Source organism: Epinephelus moara, chromosome 17 (genome assembly GCF_006386435.1).
Source record: "Epinephelus moara isolate mb chromosome 17, YSFRI_EMoa_1.0, whole genome shotgun sequence".
Taxonomy (NCBI): domain Eukaryota; kingdom Metazoa; phylum Chordata; class Actinopteri; order Perciformes; family Serranidae; genus Epinephelus; species Epinephelus moara.
This window is the reverse complement of record NC_065522.1, coordinates 2,230,675-2,248,079: the sequence shown is the minus strand read 5'-3', so window position 1 is coordinate 2,248,079 and position 17,405 is coordinate 2,230,675. Positions and strand designations below refer to the sequence as shown.

General features: G+C 41.1%; 1 protein-coding gene and 1 long non-coding RNA gene across 5 annotated transcripts in view; one reads left to right on the top strand and one right to left on the bottom strand.

The window, feature by feature from the left end:
- The window catches only part of pde5ab (phosphodiesterase 5A, cGMP-specific, b), a 202,325-nt gene that overhangs the window by 84,060 nt on the left and 100,860 nt on the right, over positions 1–17,405 (bottom strand). For all 3 annotated transcript variants that reach the window (XM_050066938.1, XM_050066939.1, XM_050066940.1), the window contains exons 9-10: positions 11,479–11,587; positions 11,315–11,399 (exon numbers count right to left, since the gene is read on the bottom strand). In XM_050066938.1, coding sequence (XP_049922895.1) covers positions 11,315–11,399; positions 11,479–11,587 — 194 coding nt within the window. The remainder of the gene's footprint in view (positions 1–11,314; positions 11,400–11,478; positions 11,588–17,405) is intronic.
- The window catches only part of LOC126404048 (uncharacterized), a 65,846-nt gene that overhangs the window by 17,129 nt on the left and 31,312 nt on the right, over positions 1–17,405 (top strand). The window lies entirely within an intron of this gene.

The window sequence follows — 17,405 nt, the reverse complement described above, 5'->3', positions numbered from 1 at the left end:
AACAGCATTTGTAACTCCTCTGCACAAAGGTGGCCCCTCAAATGAACTGAATAATTACCGCCCAATTTCAAAACTACCCTGCTTGGCGAAACTATTAGAACGTCTGATAAGCAACCAAATTAGATCTTTTTTATCTGAACATGAAGTTTTAAACATCTATCAGTCTGGTTTTAGACCTGGGCATAGCACTGTGTCAGCAATTGCTAAGGTTATGAATGATATCGCTCAAGCACTAGACAGTAAACTTGATTGTGTTGCCCTTTTTATTGACCTTTCTAAGGCCTTTGACTCGGTTGACCATACTATCCTTCTTGAGCGTCTGCATAATATTGGGCTTGATTACAAGTCATGTAAATGGGTTGAGAATTATTTATCTGGTAGATCCCAAGCTGTGATTAGTGATGGTTTCATATCAGAATTTTTGAATATATACAAAGGGAAAGGGGTACCACAGGGTTCTGTTTTAGGACCTCTGTTATTTTCTATTTATATCAATGATTTTAATTGCGGTATCAAAAATAGCTCAATTCATCTTTACGCTGATGATTCAATCATATATTCTCTTGCTCCCTCTGTTGAACTAGCTCTAAGTAATTTACAAGATGACTTCTGTTGCATCCAAAGAACTCTGACTGTTCTTAAATTGGTTTTAGATCCAGGAAAATCAAAGTACATGATTTTCACACAAAAAACGCACTGCTGATTAAAATAAGATCAGCCTTGCTATTGCTGATGGGACTCCCTTAGAAAGGGTTTCCTGTTATAAGTACTTGGGTATCTGGATTGATGACAAATTGTCTTTTAATTTACATGTTGCAGAACTTTTAAAGAAGCTGAAGCCTTTATTGGCATTCTTTTATAGAAATAAATCCTGTCTACCTCAGCACTGTAGAAAGCAGTTAGTACTTGCCACCTTTTTATCGGTTTTAGATTATGGTGATATTATTTATATGCATGCTTCTCCCTCTATTCTTAAACCACTTAATGGGTTCATGACCCATCACTGCCAACTCTATCACAATGTAGGCTGGATTTCCCTGGCTCTGAGAGCAGAGCAACACTGTTTATTGTTTATTTATAAGGCATTGCTTAAAAAACTTCCTCTCTATTTATTGAGCTTACTGAGTTTTCGATCTTTTAACTACCCCACTCGTGCACAAAACTCACTGGCTCTTAATATCCCAACTGTTAGAACGGAGGTAGGAAAAATTGCTTTTGGTTATTTCGCTCCTCTTAAATGGAATAATCTGCTGTCTCAGCTTCAGTTGGATACATTGATTCCTTTTAATCATTTTAAACGCATTCTTATTGACCTCATGCTTTCTGAATGTACATGTACTTGTTGATTTTATTATATGCTTCTGTTGTGTGTATATTATTGTTATTGATACGTATTGTAATGTGTATTGAATTGTATTTTATTGTACTGTAATCAGGGCGCCATTGGAAATGAGAGCTCGCTCTCAATTGGCCCTCCCTGAATAAATAAAGGTGATAAAATATATCATTGTGTATCATCTGCATATGAATGGTAAGATACATTGCGTTTCTGTATGACGGAACCAAGTGGCAGCATAGAGGTTAAACAGCAATGGACCCAGGACTGAGCCTTGAGGCACCCCACAACTGATGTCTAAATTGCCAGATTTGTAGATGCCAAGTGAGACTGTCCTGCTGCTTAAATAGGGGAAGAACCAGGTAATGACATTTCCAGATAGGCCAACTAAATGTTCTAATCTATTTAGCAATATGGTGTGATCGACGGTGTCAAAGGCCGCAGTCAGGTCTAATAAGACTAGAATGGAGAGTTTGTTAGCTGCTCTGTTAACCTTGACATCACTGATTACTTTTTATATGCTGTTTTGGTGCTGTGGTTGGTTCTAAAGCCAGATTGATACACATACAGATTATGGAGTGAGAGGTAGCTATGTAATTGCTTGTAGGTGACCTTTTCAAGTATTTTGCTAAGAAAAGGGATATTGGAGATTGGTCTGTAACTACTAAATTATGGATGGGTCTAAGTTGTTCTTTTTCAGTAATGGTGTAACGACAGCAAACTTGAGAGAAGGGAGGAAGACTCCAGATCGGAAAGAACTGTTAACGATATTGAGTACATCAGATGACAGTCCATTGAATGCCTCTAGCCATGGCTGTCTCTAGTGTGGAGGCATAAAAATGTTTTCCTTTTCATTTACACCTGTATCTTATCAGGACATGGAACAGAATATTGCTTCTCTAATGCTAATACTGTATTTATGAATAAAAAAACAGAGAGCAAGTCTGAAGGACGCAGAACATTTAATTGTATTAAACTGAGCTGTTTTGATCATGCTTTTCACCAAGACTGGTGGAGAGGCTGTGAGGACATGTTTTGTTTGATCACCAAGGGACATCCACGGTCATTAGTCTTCCTCTTAGCCAACTAATGGAGCCGCTATCAGCTTATTATGCTGATGATAATGGTAATGCTATGCTGGTTTAATGTGTTTTCAGGCCTGAGATTTAATATTATTGAAGCGTTGTTGAAGCCTGATGGTGATGTTATGGTGATGTTGAGAACTAACTAGAAAACCACAGAGAGTTTAAGTAGCCTACTGAAGCAATGTTGGACTAATGTTTACAGATCTCACCTCTCTCTGGGTTATGTATGTTTGCTGAGGCGAGGCTGACAAAGATACAAAATTCAAAAAACATTTTCTATGTCTATCCACCTTAGAGGTGGACTGATAAAGCTCTGAAAAGTGGTACCAAAGCTTACTGAGTCAATGGAGCATCAGCCAAAAAGGAAAAGCCTCTTGTATTTCATGTTATTTTGCATTTTTTTTCTTAAAGTTGCACCCTCAAAATGAACTGTCAAATAAACACGTCCAATCTTCTCCCTCAGTTCGGTACAAGCATATTTTTCTTCAGCCTGCATACCACACATCTCCAGAACTCTCCCTCTTAAAGTGACAGCGCTCTATTCTAAAGGGTATAAAGGGTAGGTACAACAATTTTCCCACTTCACAGGAGGTAAGTATACAGGAAAGTAATGTTTTTTCAACTATTATGTAAAATAAAAATGAACTAAAACATGTATTGAAATGAAATGTTTTTAACTGGACACACTGATATAAACATTAGTTTAACAACAAGATAACACTTATGCCTGGTACACACTACACGACATTTCTGTCCGTTCTGACAGTCAATATGTCACATTAGGCGATTGTGAAGTCATAAAATCGTGCCGTAACTTGGCAAACAGAAATGACACACTACATGATGGTCCACACCAATAATCCCCGGTCATCTTTCACGCCGTGTGTGATGTCTTCGGGTTATTCTTATCCTATCTTTTATTATTATTACTATTATTTCAGTCACTGTGGCCGTTCATGTGCCAGCCGAAATGTTGTAGTAATGTAAAAAGTGCCACCAGATGGCAGGAGCTACATTTGAAGTACTGTACGCAAACATGTAAGTCACTGAATCCTCCACAGCAAGTTCCTGCAAATGTTTCATAATAAAAGCCTTTTTAGAAAATAAAGGGATTCTCTCAACCAAATTTATAAGGGGCTTTTATTTATATGAAAGAGACACAGGAAGTGTTAAGTTTGAAATGACAGCACAATGCATTAACTCTATCAAGGCAAACAGGAGCGGATAAAAAGTAAATATATAAAAATACAGAGGGAATAATAAAAACCAACCTGTTTATTATGCAGTCTGTTTCAAATGAAGCTGGTAGCCTCTGCAGTTGTGGTAAGTAAAAGCCCTGCCACTATTTTTTAATTTTCTCACTTTATGTCTGCCTCCATTATGAAGAAGTGCCATTGTTTGCTAGCTTGATGCTAATGGCAGTACTCACCAGGTTGATGAAGTGCCTCTGCTGTTAAACACCATAATTTTTCCCTTTTTACCCTATTGTGGTAACATCCCTTGAGGAAATATCAAAAAGGCTGGGGTCTGTTGCCGTACAGTTGTCTACGACAGCAGATCACTCTGTTTCTATTTGTCAAAGTGACGGCTGTGATGGGAGCAGCCATGAACGACAAAAAGAAAATCAAACATGGGGCATCGGTAGCGTAGTGGATAGTGCCGCTGCCCCATGTACAGAGGCGATGCCTTGCTGCAGCGGTCGCAGGTTCAACTCTGGCTTGCAGCCCTTTGCTGCATGTCAACCCCCACTCTCTTTCTCACCCCATTTCAATCTGTCCTGTCCATTAAAGGCAAAAAGCCCAAAAAAAGAATCTTTAAAAAAAAAAAAAAAAAAAAATAGAGAAAATCAAACATGCTAGACTTTCTGTTGGAATGTCATGAGGCGTCCCAGACGTGGTGTCGGTTGTCATCTACTATGTCACACTACACGAGATGAAACGATGGATTATCGTGTACAACACTCATTGTCGTTCACGATCCATTCCGGACACTGTACGTCACTGCGTCGGGCTATAATCGGGCCGATATCGTGTAGTGTGAACCAAGCATTATGAACACCTTTAGATGAGTACTGACTAGTATACAGTTACATAATCAAACAAATATCAATAACTACGCACCTGGTGACTATCACAGCATGACTACAGATAGGTAACTATTTATTTTCCTGTCTAGTTGTATTGCCTTTATCCATCTGTACATTGGTAGGCCTCCCAAGTCCATTAAGTCACTGGCAATATCTACCATTCCAACATACTTAATGTATATTAACATTATACATGCTCTAACGTGTAGTACTATTATTCACAGAAAACCATTTTTGTCACCTTGTTACACTGTAACTCAGCCATTTCTTTAAATAAACTTATTAATCTTCTTATGTGTAGTCTCAAGAAATGAATTTCTGAACGTCTGATAAATCATTGCAACTGTATTACTCAACAGATATTCATCCAAACAAATATGAACCAAAATTAGCATTAGTTGTGTTACTATGTATTCAAACAGTTACTTAACCTTCAAGTCCCTACTTTCTCAGGTGTGTAACGCAAGGTTTTCCTTGTTCATCATATGTAAGGATACATCTTGGTTGGCATGTCGTTTGGCTCATTTCCTCTAGGATTAACTCTGACTCATCTCCTGCTCCTGATGTCTTTTCACCTCCACTTGATCTCTGTTCTGAGTAGTGCCCTCTCCATCTTGTGGCTGGCTTCTTTCATTCTGGATGAGTCTTTCAGCCTCAGTTCCTACTCTGGGGAGTTGTTTTGTTGAGGGCTTGAAGTAGGGCTGGGTGGTATACCGGTAATGGAGCGGAGCCTGTGTTGCGTTCAGGCGTTGTCACGTAAATAACAAATTCCAGCACTTGAATAGGCCATAGCACAACACAGCAGCATGTCAAGTGGGCCGAACCCAAGCAAAATACTGTCAAATACCATGAAACCAATATGGTTTTAAAAAAAAATAAATAAATAAATAAATAAAAAAATATAAAAAAACGTGATATAAAAATTTTGAAGACTAGAGCTTGTGGATTAAGGCGAGTATTTTGACTGTGTCCAGGTAACCACATGGCATATGCTTCCTCACTTGAATTTATTGAGTCTCCATGGGAAGTCTGGGCCTTTACTTTTGGTTTTGGCATGCTATTCTTTCCTTTCTTATGGTCCTTACTTCTCTCTTTTAGGTGTTTGATGCTCTGGCTATCAGCAAGGTAAGGACAAGGCAATAGATGATTTCTATGTAAAGTTCTCTCTCTACCCTCTCCATCCAGAGGTTTCACAACATACACTGGACTGTTTGCTCCTCTTCTCTCTTTGACCACATGCACGTGGTTTTCCCAGTAAGCACCTATCTTTCCTGGCCCTCCTCTCTCGAATAGGTTCTGGATTAGTGCATGGTCTCCAGGTTCAAGAACAGAACTCCATGGTCTCTGGTTGTAGGGTTTTTGCCCTCTTTCATTAGCTTTCCTCATGTTTTCCTGTGCAATGTGATAGGCTTCCTGCACTGATCCAGAATTAGACTGTGGACTGTTGCTCCTTCTCTAGGAAACAGCATGTCAATGGGCAAAATAGTATGCTCTCTCCCGAACAGGAAAAAGGTGGAAAATCCTGTTGATATGGACAGTAGAGTTATGTGCATGAACCACTTTGTTCAAATAGTCCCTCCAATTAGGTTTTTGTGTCTCCTGTTGAATTGCCCAGCTGGGTTGGACTGGGGGTGATATGGAGTTGTCCTTGAGTGCTATATACCACTGTAGCTTTGCAGTGTCTTGAATAACTCATTTTCAAATTCCCTTCCCAGGTCATGGTTTTTCAAAGGGAAGTCATCGAAGATCTTGCATGCAGCTGTTTTGCCAGACTTATTTGGGGTTGCATAAGCCAGTGCAAACTTTGTAAAGTGGTCTTCTATTATCAGAATGTATTCCACTCCACCTTTGCTTCTCTCCAGATGTAACTAATCAATGGAGATCATTACAAGGGGTGCTGATGTTGTTTTGCTTTGCAGAGGTGTTCTTGTTCTTCTGTTTGGCCTTTTCTGTTTCAGGCAACGGCACACTTTTGTCAAATAATGTTCAATTTCCTCTCTCAATTTTTGTCCAAAAGAATTTCTCTCACTGGCTAAAGATATCATTCTGTCAGCCCCTAAATGGCCCATTTCTTCATGTAGTTGCTGATAGATCTGTGACTTGAACTTCTCAGGAACTACAAGCTGAGTTCAGGAGTTTGTTTTTCATCACAGCATTCCATCATCATCCAAATGAAGTCAATGCCACTCCCTCAGGAGGCATTTCACTGCTGTTGACTCTTTGATCATTCATTCTGTTGTTTTAGAGTGATGACTCTGTTTGTCACTTCATCTTCTCTTTGACCTGCCAGTTCAGGTAGTACATCTACATTACATGTGATGGCTGAAATCCAATCAGTGTTGCCTTTGTTCTGAGCTTGCAGTCCTTCTCCAACTGATGCAATGTCATCTGGTTACACTCCTCTGTGCATTCTTCCATTATTTTGTCCATTTCTGCTGGTTGATGGGATAGGAAGTCTGCATCACGGTTGACAGTTCCTGGTCTGCATTTCAGAGTGAAGCGGAAATCTGGTAACTCTAGCCCCCAGTGATGCCCCACAGAATTTAGTTTTGCTCTCTTCATCACTTATGTTAGGGGGTTATTATCACTGTATACTGTGAAGTGAGGGGCATGGAAAAGATAATCACAGGATCGCTCTCTTACAGCCCATTTGAGAGCTAAGAACTCCTGCTTTCCTGAATGGAGCCTGTAGTTCTTCTCTTTGGGAGTGAGTGTTCGTGATCCATATTCTATCACTCTCAATGCTCCTCCTTGTTGCTGATACAAAACGACCGCAAAACCTTCCTCAGACGCACAAATGGCCTCTAAAGATCAGGATATGCCATTACTGGAGGATCTGACAGTGTGTCAACCAGTCTCTCCAACACTTGCTGATGAAGCGCTGTCTACTCCACTGATTGAGATGAGGGCAGCTGGGGAGAACGACAGCCAGAGCATTTGATTGATTGATTGATTGATTGATTCTTTTAATGACCACATAGCCAGGCTGGTGGAATTTGTTTCCAGTACAGCTCATTGGTACAGGTTCCAACATAAAGGACATTAAACATAAACACAGATATACATACAGACAAACACATATTCATAATATATAAGGGCCATGCCTAATCCTCAGCGTTCAGAGTTCAGAATGTTTATTGCAATGGGAATGAAACTGTTTTTGAAGTGGGCTGTTTTGGAGGCAATTGTCCTGTAGTGCCTCCCAGAGGGCAGTAGTTGGAAGGCATAGTGGGATCAGAGATAATTTTGCGGGCTCTGCGCAGTGTCCGTTTGCAGTGAAGTGATTCGAGGGATGGTAGGGGTGAGCCAGTAATTTTGGATGCTCTGTTAATGATGCGCTGTAATTTCTTCCGGGAGAGTGTGTCGAGACTACCGAACCAGACTGTAATGGATGAGGTGAGAATGCTTTCGACGATGGCTGTGTAGAAGTCGAAAGGGGATCCTCAGCCCCTCATATAGTCCCCAGCGTGTGATGAGGGTGATATATGTATGGCTGTCCTCACTGACAAAGCTGTGATGGTAGCCTTACCTTCCCAATCATCCTTAGCAAAAACCTCACTCTCTTCCCTCAGCATGTCTTACTTTTTGTTGTTGCTCTGATGTTAAGTGGGATAGATTAACAGATGGGTCCCAAAGTAGTTGCTGAGGTTTACTTTCGTTATACCTTTCCACCGTTGTTTTCTGACATCGTTTCACTTGGCCATTATTGCTCAAATCTCTATTTTGATTTTGTGACTCACATGTAGCTTTTTCCTCAACATTCTTTACAACACCTACAGCATATAACCTGCCAAGTACAGTTCTGTTCTGTAGTCTAATTTCATCATCTGTGTTGTTTTCAGCCACAACAGAAATGGTGGCTTTATCTGTACTGGCTAACTGTACTAACTGCTGTTTTTCATCCAGTCCAGTAGGCCACAGTGTGTCCTCATTTGGTTCCAATATGGCATACTGCTTCTTTCATGCTTTTATTGAGTTTGCCACAGACCACCTTTACCATTTTGTGCTTTGGGATGATAACATCCTGTCTTCCCAGTCTTGCTATCTGACTCTCTGAGATGCCTTTTTGCTTCTTCAGTAATGAATATGCTGTTCTTGCCTTTTTGTGTTCGACATCAAGAGCTGATCCAAGACTGTGAACAAATTTGATTGCTACTGTTCTGTCTGTAGACACTTTGGTCTGTGTTAACTCTTCAATGACACTGAAACCTATTATTAGTTTTGAAAGTGGAACTGTGGTCACCAGTAAGGGCACAAGCAGTTCACTGTCCTTATTTGCCAGTGAGCTGATCTCCACTCCTATCCAGCCTTCATAGGGTATCCCTGTCCCATTTACAGTGGTAAAATCCAACATACCCTCATCAAGGAGCTCTTGCACTGGTCAAATGTCAGTATCTGGTAAGTGTGTCTTTTTTTCAGTCCATACCAACAATAGACACTTGGGATCCTGTATCCCATAACACTATGGTTGGAACCCCTCCCAGGTTACAGTGCATAAGACTCTTGCGTCCTACTTACTTTGCTGTTATTTCCTGTTTTCTTGTCAGTGAGGTCTACCTAGTTAGCACAGCAGCATTGTTAAGCTTATAGTGGCAACTTCTATTCTGCATGTGTTGGCAATGGTATCCTTTCTTTTCTGACAGCCTATTGCCCAATGTTTACTACTGCCACACTTGTAATAGTATGTACATCTTCCCTCTGGATTTGATTTTTTACACTCAGAACACTTCCTTGGAGTTCATTTAGCACTACCAGAGTTTCTCTGCTTAGTTTTAGCTGGTTTGTCTTCCTCGCTTTTTGTATTTGTTTGGCTGAGACTAGCAACTTATCTATTGATATCTGCACATACAGCATCACCTTGTAGTCCTGTCAACAGTGTTTGTAAGAGCTGCATCTCTATGAGTTCAGGGTTGTACTTATCCTACCTTGGCTCTCTAAGATGCAACAGGACTTTCTGTCTGAGGTCCATGGTGCGTATTAGAAACTGCACAGGGGTTTCTTTTGGCTCATGGACAGGGCACGTCAGTGAATGATAAAGTTCTATGGCATCTTTCTCTATGAAGTGAGTCCTAAGGACTTGACTTAAAGAGTGCAGTAATAGTTTTTTTCTGCTTTCCAAGTAGCTCTATAAATTAACTTCAGGTGCAATAGACTGGATTATTGCTTCTACAGTCTCACCTTCATCATAGCCTTTTTGCAGTCCATGTTAAGTCTGTCTTTCAAGGCTGGTAAAATTCAGTTTGTCTTTTTGTCCCACTTCACCAATTTGGCCAATGATCCTGACATCTTTACTGTACATGGGATGCAGATTCACCTGGCCTCTGGTTTGTGCGGAGTCTCTTTCTTTCTGAGCCTGTTAAGCTGCTTGGCTGTGGTGACAAAGCTGGTTGAGGTGTAGTACCATCTTCTCTTCACAGGGAACGCTCTACAACAGTCTTTGGCTGCCCACTTTTCTCCCCTTCACGTGCTGATACATTATGTCTCCCAGCATCATCATCATCTTTTTCTAAATTGTCAATAAAATCATTTGTGGCTAAAAGCACTGACAGCCCTGTATCCTGTAAACCACTAACTTCTTCACTCTCCAGGTAACCCAGGATCAGTCTTCTCAGTAACCAACATGAAGACTTTATCTCCTTGCTGGGCTGAAGTCCTAGCTCCTCACTTACTGCACTGAGATCAGTGAGTGATAAAGTTAAAGTTAGTTTCTTCTCAACATCAGCCAGTATTGTTCCCACTCACTGTCCATAATTATTAAGTCTTTGTTTTACTCACAACTTGAAGAAAACAAGTGTGGTTTATTTATTTTCCTTCCATGTTTCTTTTCTGCTGCATCTGTGAGCTGGTTGCTGCTGCTAGCCGACATGACTAGCTGGCTTGTCTGCCCTCATTGTCCACAGCGAAGCAGTCTTCTCCACAAAAACACACCTTTGTTTCTAGTTGACAACTTGCTTGAATCAGTTCCCACAAAACACCACAAATTATGTTGCACCATCAAAATGAACCATCAAAAAAACATGTCTATCTTCTTTTTGCAACTTTTATTAAACAAAAATCCCTCAGTTCAGTACAAGCATGTCATGTCCAGGAAATCTGGTTGTGTTTAGTTTTTTGTCTTGTGTCTATGCTGTCTCGTGGCTTCCTGTTTTATTTTGAAATTTGACTCCCCTCTCGTTTTAGGTAACTTGGCCCTTCCCCTTGTGTGTCTCCTGCTGGTCTGATTGTCTTCCCTGCCCTGATTGTTTCCACCTGTTCCGCGTTGCGTTGAAATCCCTGTGCTTAATAAAGGATTTTTAATATTACCCCGGAGTGCCTCGGACTTTTCAGCTTGGACTGCATTTTGAACACTTTTTTGAAACTTTCAGTTTACAATCAGGACAGTCCTTCTGTTTTTATTGCATCTTTAATATTTTACATTTAGAATAACTTTAGGGTGTCTGTCATTTTCATGCATGAAAATTGTTCCACATATAATTTTTGCTATTTGGAATGCAAAAAATTTGAAGCTTAATATCTCAGATAGATCATTTTAATTCTAAGGTGGCAATATTGCTGTTATCTTTCAAATCAGCGCATTTTGGAAACCCATATCTGTCCATGCTAGTTTTCTTCCAACAGATCTTACTGTGGCCAAGCTACTGTAATGAACAGATAAGAGGTGGTGTAAACCCATGTTAGGTGTCCAACAGAGATATACAGTATATATATATATATATATATATATATATATATATATATATGTATATATATATATATATATATATATAGAGAGAGAGAGAGAGAGAGAGAGAGAGAGAGATATCCCACCTATGACTTTGTCCTTCTTGCCATTCCTGATGGGAGTGCAGAGCAAACTCTTTATCTGGTGGCTGGTGTGATCTGGGCTTTCACTCTGTCATAGGGCAAGAGGTATAATTACTCACTCTGAGGAAAGGAAAGAAAAAAGAAAAGTACATAAAATGTATACTGACTGTCCAGGGGAAGCGTTGGTCCTTTGTGATGTCTGCAATGTTGAGAGGCTGCATGGTGTTTTTAACATACTGGGCGTACATGTAGTTAATCTGACTGGCATCACAGTCCCTGAGGAGACACACAACAGCACAAACAACTTCATTACGAACCTTGCATAATGAGATGGAATTCACCTGCAGGAACAGCGGGAGTTTGGACTGTACAGGAACGATGTTTGGAATGATACACCTCTAATTTTAAAAGTGTGAATGCATTTAACTCTAAGTCTCTTTGGACAAAAGCATCAGCCAAAAGAGTGGAATATAATAGCTGGCAGTGGATTGTTCAAACCCAAAAAACTTTATTTGAAATTCTAACAGAATTACAAAAGTTTTCAATATTCACTCTTCTATTAGCTCTCTGGCTGCTAAATGCTCCATTATGTTCACCTGCTAGTCTCTTACTGTGTCTGTCTGCTGAGTGCAGGTCCTGAGTCCATTGACTTCAGTGGGAGAAATGAACTTGATTACAGATTATGGCCGATTCTTTCGCCCCATAGTCACGGAAGCAGATATTGGACCCATTTATCACAAGCCACATATCTCCAGAACATTCCGACACCAAAATGGCAAATTTCAGACGGACAAATCAGGAGAAATTTTACTTTGTTCAAGACCTGTCTCTGTCTCAACAACACACTCTCGCGAGATCCGGGGCAACAGATAGCTCCTCTCTGGTGCTGAAATCAGTGCAGTTTCACCAAAGATACTGGATTGTCCAGTGGAAGTGGGGTGTAGGGGATTCATAGCAAGATCAGCTGTCTTGCTCCTGGGGGAACTCGGTGTGCGGGGACAGAGTTTGAGGAAGACAGTGAAGGAAATGTCAGATGAAGCAGCCAGAGCAAGTCAGTGGATCTGGAAGAGAAAAAATAATGTCAGTTGGGGGCCAGCAAGGGGAACTACTAAGCAGGGTACATAACTCCTTGAGATCAGGTGGAGAGATCCCTTTTGTTTGAGACCATGCTGCAAGGTGAGTGTGTTTGCTGATCCTGTGAGATTATCTATCTCCTTTAACTTTAGCTTATATTGGAGTTATGCTATTTAGCATGTGAAATAGAGTATGGTGAATGTGCTAGGAAAGGTAGTATCAGCACTGTCTCTACCTGGAGCTCGCATGTACGGAGCCTGGGTTTGTTGAAGGNTTCAACAAAGCATGTTAGGTACCACTGCTCACTGGTCTGTATAGTTAAGCCGTGCCACAATAGCTTATCATAGGGTTTAGGAGGTTATTCACTGAGTGCTGATCCTTTCTCTAGTGCACAAACTTCTTGTGTTTATTTGAATTTGTGAATGTGTTATCTCAAGAATGCCTTGAGAGAATGTGAATTTGTGAATGTGTTATCTCAAGAATGCCTTGAGAGAATGTCTTCACATTTGGCACAATTGTCCACTTGTATTCAACAATTAGATTAGATTGAATCATTTTGTAACTAAGATATCCGCTGGAAAAAATATTTTTTTCACGGACCGTTTATTGAGTTACTGAGTTATTACAGACACCGCTAATGGCTAATGGTTAGCCCAGCTAATCTACGATAACCAAGCAAGGTTGGGGATACTCGTCTTTGATTGGCGGTTCTCCATCGTCTTTGATTGGGCTACGGGGGACAACGCCTACTTAGGAGACCGGAAATGTATACCATTTCATACAATGGGGGATATTGTAACTGGGCCATCTTGTTATAATACAGTATCTTTGCTTTGAGTCAAGTGGGCGTTTGTGCCAAATTTGAAAAAAAATCCTTTCAGGTGTTATTCAGATATTACTTTTATGAGCATGAGACAGACAAGGTCACCTTGACCTTTGACCTATGACCACCAAAATCTAATCAGTTTATTGTTGAATACAAGTGGACAATTGTGCCAAATGTGAAGACATTCTCTCAAGGCATTCTTGAGATAACACATTCACAAATTCAAATAAACACAAGAAGTTTGTGCTCTAGAGAAAGGATCAGCACTCAGTGAATAACCCTATGATAAGCTATTGTGGCAAGGCTTAACTATACAGACCAGTGAGCAGTGATAACTAACATGTCTTTGGGGTCATCGGGTGGGAACCTCCTTTCACCAGTGTTTCGTCTAGTTGGTCCCACAACACCTCCAGGAGACTAGACAGTGATCTCTGGTGTCCCAGAGACACTCCCCTAATGCCAGGTCTCACTGCTCCCTGCACCAACCCAACAACCTCCTTTACCTTACTTACACATGGCTTTCTCAGCCCAAACAGCACTGCCACCTTCAACAAACCCAGGCTCCGTACATGCGAGCTCCAGGTAGAGACAGTTTTGATACTACCTTTCATAGCACATTCACCATACTCTATTTCACATGCTACATAGCATAACTCCAATATAAGCTAAAGTTAAAGGAGATAGATAATCTCACAGGATCAGCAAACACACTCACCTTGCAGCATGGTCTCAAACAAAAGGGATTCAAATAGGCCACTCCCACACTCAAATAACCTTCCTCTTCCGGGATTTTCTCCTGAGAGGACTGATTGGTGGATCTCTCCACCTGATCTCAAGGAGTTATGTACCCTGCTTAGTAGTTCCCCCTGCTGGCCCCCAACTGACATTATTTTTTTCTCTTCCAGGTCCACTGACTTGCTCTGACTGCTTCATCTGACATTTCCTTCACTGTCTTCCTCAAACTCTGTCCCCGCACTCCGAGTTCCCCCAGGAGCAAGACAGCTGATCTTGCTATGAATCCCCTACACCCCACTTCCACTGGACAAATCCTAGTTTTCCATCCTCGCTGCTCAGCTTCTGCTCCTATGTCTGCATACCTAAGCTTTTTTCTTTCATAGGCTTCTTCTACCGAGTCTTCCCAAGGAACTGTCAGCTCAATGAAATAAACTATCTGTTGACTGACTGACCAAAACACTATGTCAGGCCTCTGCTTGGTACAAACTATTTCCTGGGGAACAACAAGCTTTCCCCCTAAATCTACTTGCATTTCCCAATCACAAGCACCTTCTAGGCGGCCAAACCCTTGCCTCCTTACTAACTTATCCCTTCCGTATTTCTCTCCCTCATGGACAAACTGAATTGCTAAACTCCTATTCTTAACACCTTCTGAATTTACCTGTCTTCGTTTCCCTTCGATGCCTTTAGCGAAACATTTCAACACCTGGCTATGTCACCATGTATATCGGCCTTGTGACAAGCTAACTTTACAGCCTGACAAAATATGCTTTAAGGTTGCGGTACCTGAACACAATGGGCATGATGGGTCCTCATTTACCCACAGTTTTAGGTTCTGGGGGGTTGGTAACACATCGTATGTAGCCCCTACCAGGAATCTAATACGATTCTCCTCCATACTCCACAGGTCCCTCCAACTAAGCTTCCTCTTCTCTACACTTTCCCAATTCAACCACTGTCCCTGTTTAGCCTGGGCCACTACCTTTGCACCCCTTAATATCTCCTCCTGTCTACGTATCTGTTCCACAACCAGCTTTCTTTTATCTTTGAGACCTGCTTTATTCCATACCGGTTTGCCTGAGCCAAGCCCCAGGCCTCCCCGGCCAAACTGAACATTACCTACAATCTCTGCATGCCTAAGAGCTGCCTCTGCCTCCTGAACTGCCGATCTTGGGTTCCACTTCCTCCCCTTGGTTGGATTTGGAATCACACTCCTAACTACCACGTCCTTACTCCCAGATAACAAGAGCTCTGTCCTGACCTTGGTACATTTAAATTCCTCTGTTAAACTAGATACTGGCAGCTGAAGCATCCCTTTTCCATACAATGCAACACTACTTAGGCACCTAGGAGCGCCCAACCACTTCCTTATATAGGAGCTAACTGACCTTTCAATTCTCTTCACAACGGATATTGGAACTTCATAAATTGACAATGGCCACATTAACCTAGGATATAGCCGAGAAGAGGATGGACAAACAAACTGACGGATGGACAGACGGAAAACATGAAGGCAGAAATTTAAGTTGCCAGTTTTGAAACCAAAACAATAAGCTTAAAGATGCTAAAATGCTTTTCAAGCTGAGAGTTGGGTAATTACCTCTGTGGATTTGTCACTGCAAAGCAAACATTTACCACTGCTTGTCGTCACGTTATCCATTAGTTATTTACGTTTACATTTTCTCTTACCAATGTTGTGTTTCAGTAGACAGCGCACTTTTTTTTAGCCATGGTGTCAAACCTTGTTTAAGCTGACTACAGAGTCCATGGAGTTGTTGGGGTCAACATATATTTACCTCACTCGACGGCACCATAAATGTTGGGGTCAACATGTTAGGCTTCACACGGAGGCATCAAATATGTTGGGATTTAATTGGCTATCGGAAATAATTAATAATTATTATTAATAATTAATAATTATGTTAAATAATGTGACTTAATTAACATTAAATCACCTTGTGGGGCACCATTCCCGTAAAGAGAAAAATGATAGCCAGTTTGATTAATAATTAAATTAATAACAACAACCAAAATTAACGGTAATGCCTGAAGGATTACGGAGTTCTTGACGCAGCAGAGGTTGACTATTCATTCACTCTTGTGCAACATTAAACAGACAGCAGGTATGATTCCAAGGAATTATATTTATTCACAAATTACCAAAGCAAACCAAAACACACAAATTCTAACTAACTATATACAAGCTTGGTGTGTATATGTGTGTGTGTGTGTGTGTGTGTGTGTGTGTGTGTGTGTGTGTGTGTGTGAGAGAGAGAGAGAAAAAAGAGAAAGACAAAGGCGGGTGTGGTGATCAAGNACAAATTCTAACTAACTATATACAAGCTTGGTGTGTGTGTGTGTGTGTGAGAGAGAGAGAGAGAAAAGAGAAAGACAAAGGCGGGTGTGGTGATCAAGTAGCTGTTTGGCCTACAAAACAAAATGCTCCTAGAGACAAAAAGAATTTTGTCTCTAGGAGCAACTCTTTGTAGTAGGAAGCTTTTTGAATATGGCCCCTGATATGATATGACACTGTGCAGCCGATGGAACAAAACTGAGTTGTAGCCATGACAGCCAGGATGACAAAAACGGGGTACTTATTCATCTCCTATCGTACTCAACTTTATTAGTTATAACACGGGATCATAACGGTATGGGATGAATCTGCAGATTCTCCACTTCAAAATAAGACCAAACTGTTCTATGGATGTCAGTTTTTGAGCCACAATGAAGACTGAAATGTGGCCTGCAACAGATGGTGAGGCTTGTTGATTTAACCAAGACAAATTTGGTCAAATTTGTGACCCCTACTGGTTGGTTAAGAGGAGGAGTCAGCAGTCAATACCGGTATAAAACAGTCAACAAAACAGGTTTTTCAAAAATTGTGAATCACTGCTAACCTGGAAATCGAGATGCCCCGCCCCTAGCAAATTAGAATTTGCTCTGCACTGGGATCTGGCCCCAACAAGCAGAGCCCGGTGAATCGCCATCGGACCAATCAGATCAGTCTATCTGACAGAGGCGGGCTCTGGGCAGGCGTAAAGTAAAGTCGGAAAGTAAACAGCCAAGATGGCAGCTGCAGCTGAAGGACGGCGTCCATTCCATTTAGCTTTGGAAGAAACGCTAAGCCAACTACACTTATCTTTTTCCTTAAGAGAGGAGCAGAAGACTGCCCTAGAAGCCTTCGCTTCCAGGAAGGAAGTTTTTGCCATTTTGAAGACGGGATACGGCAAAAGCATAATATATCAGTTAGCCCCACTGATGGACAAACAAATGGGGCTTAGTGCAATGAATATGTCATCTTGTTTTTTGCTCTGATTGGCCATCATGCTATCCAGTTGCGTGTAGTGGAATTTAATATGCCTCAGTTAGTGCCGCCCGTTGGGTAGGAAGGGTGTATCGGTGAGGGCCAGACTCAAAATCTTTCTAGATTTGAGTCTGGATTTCCAGGATAAATCACTC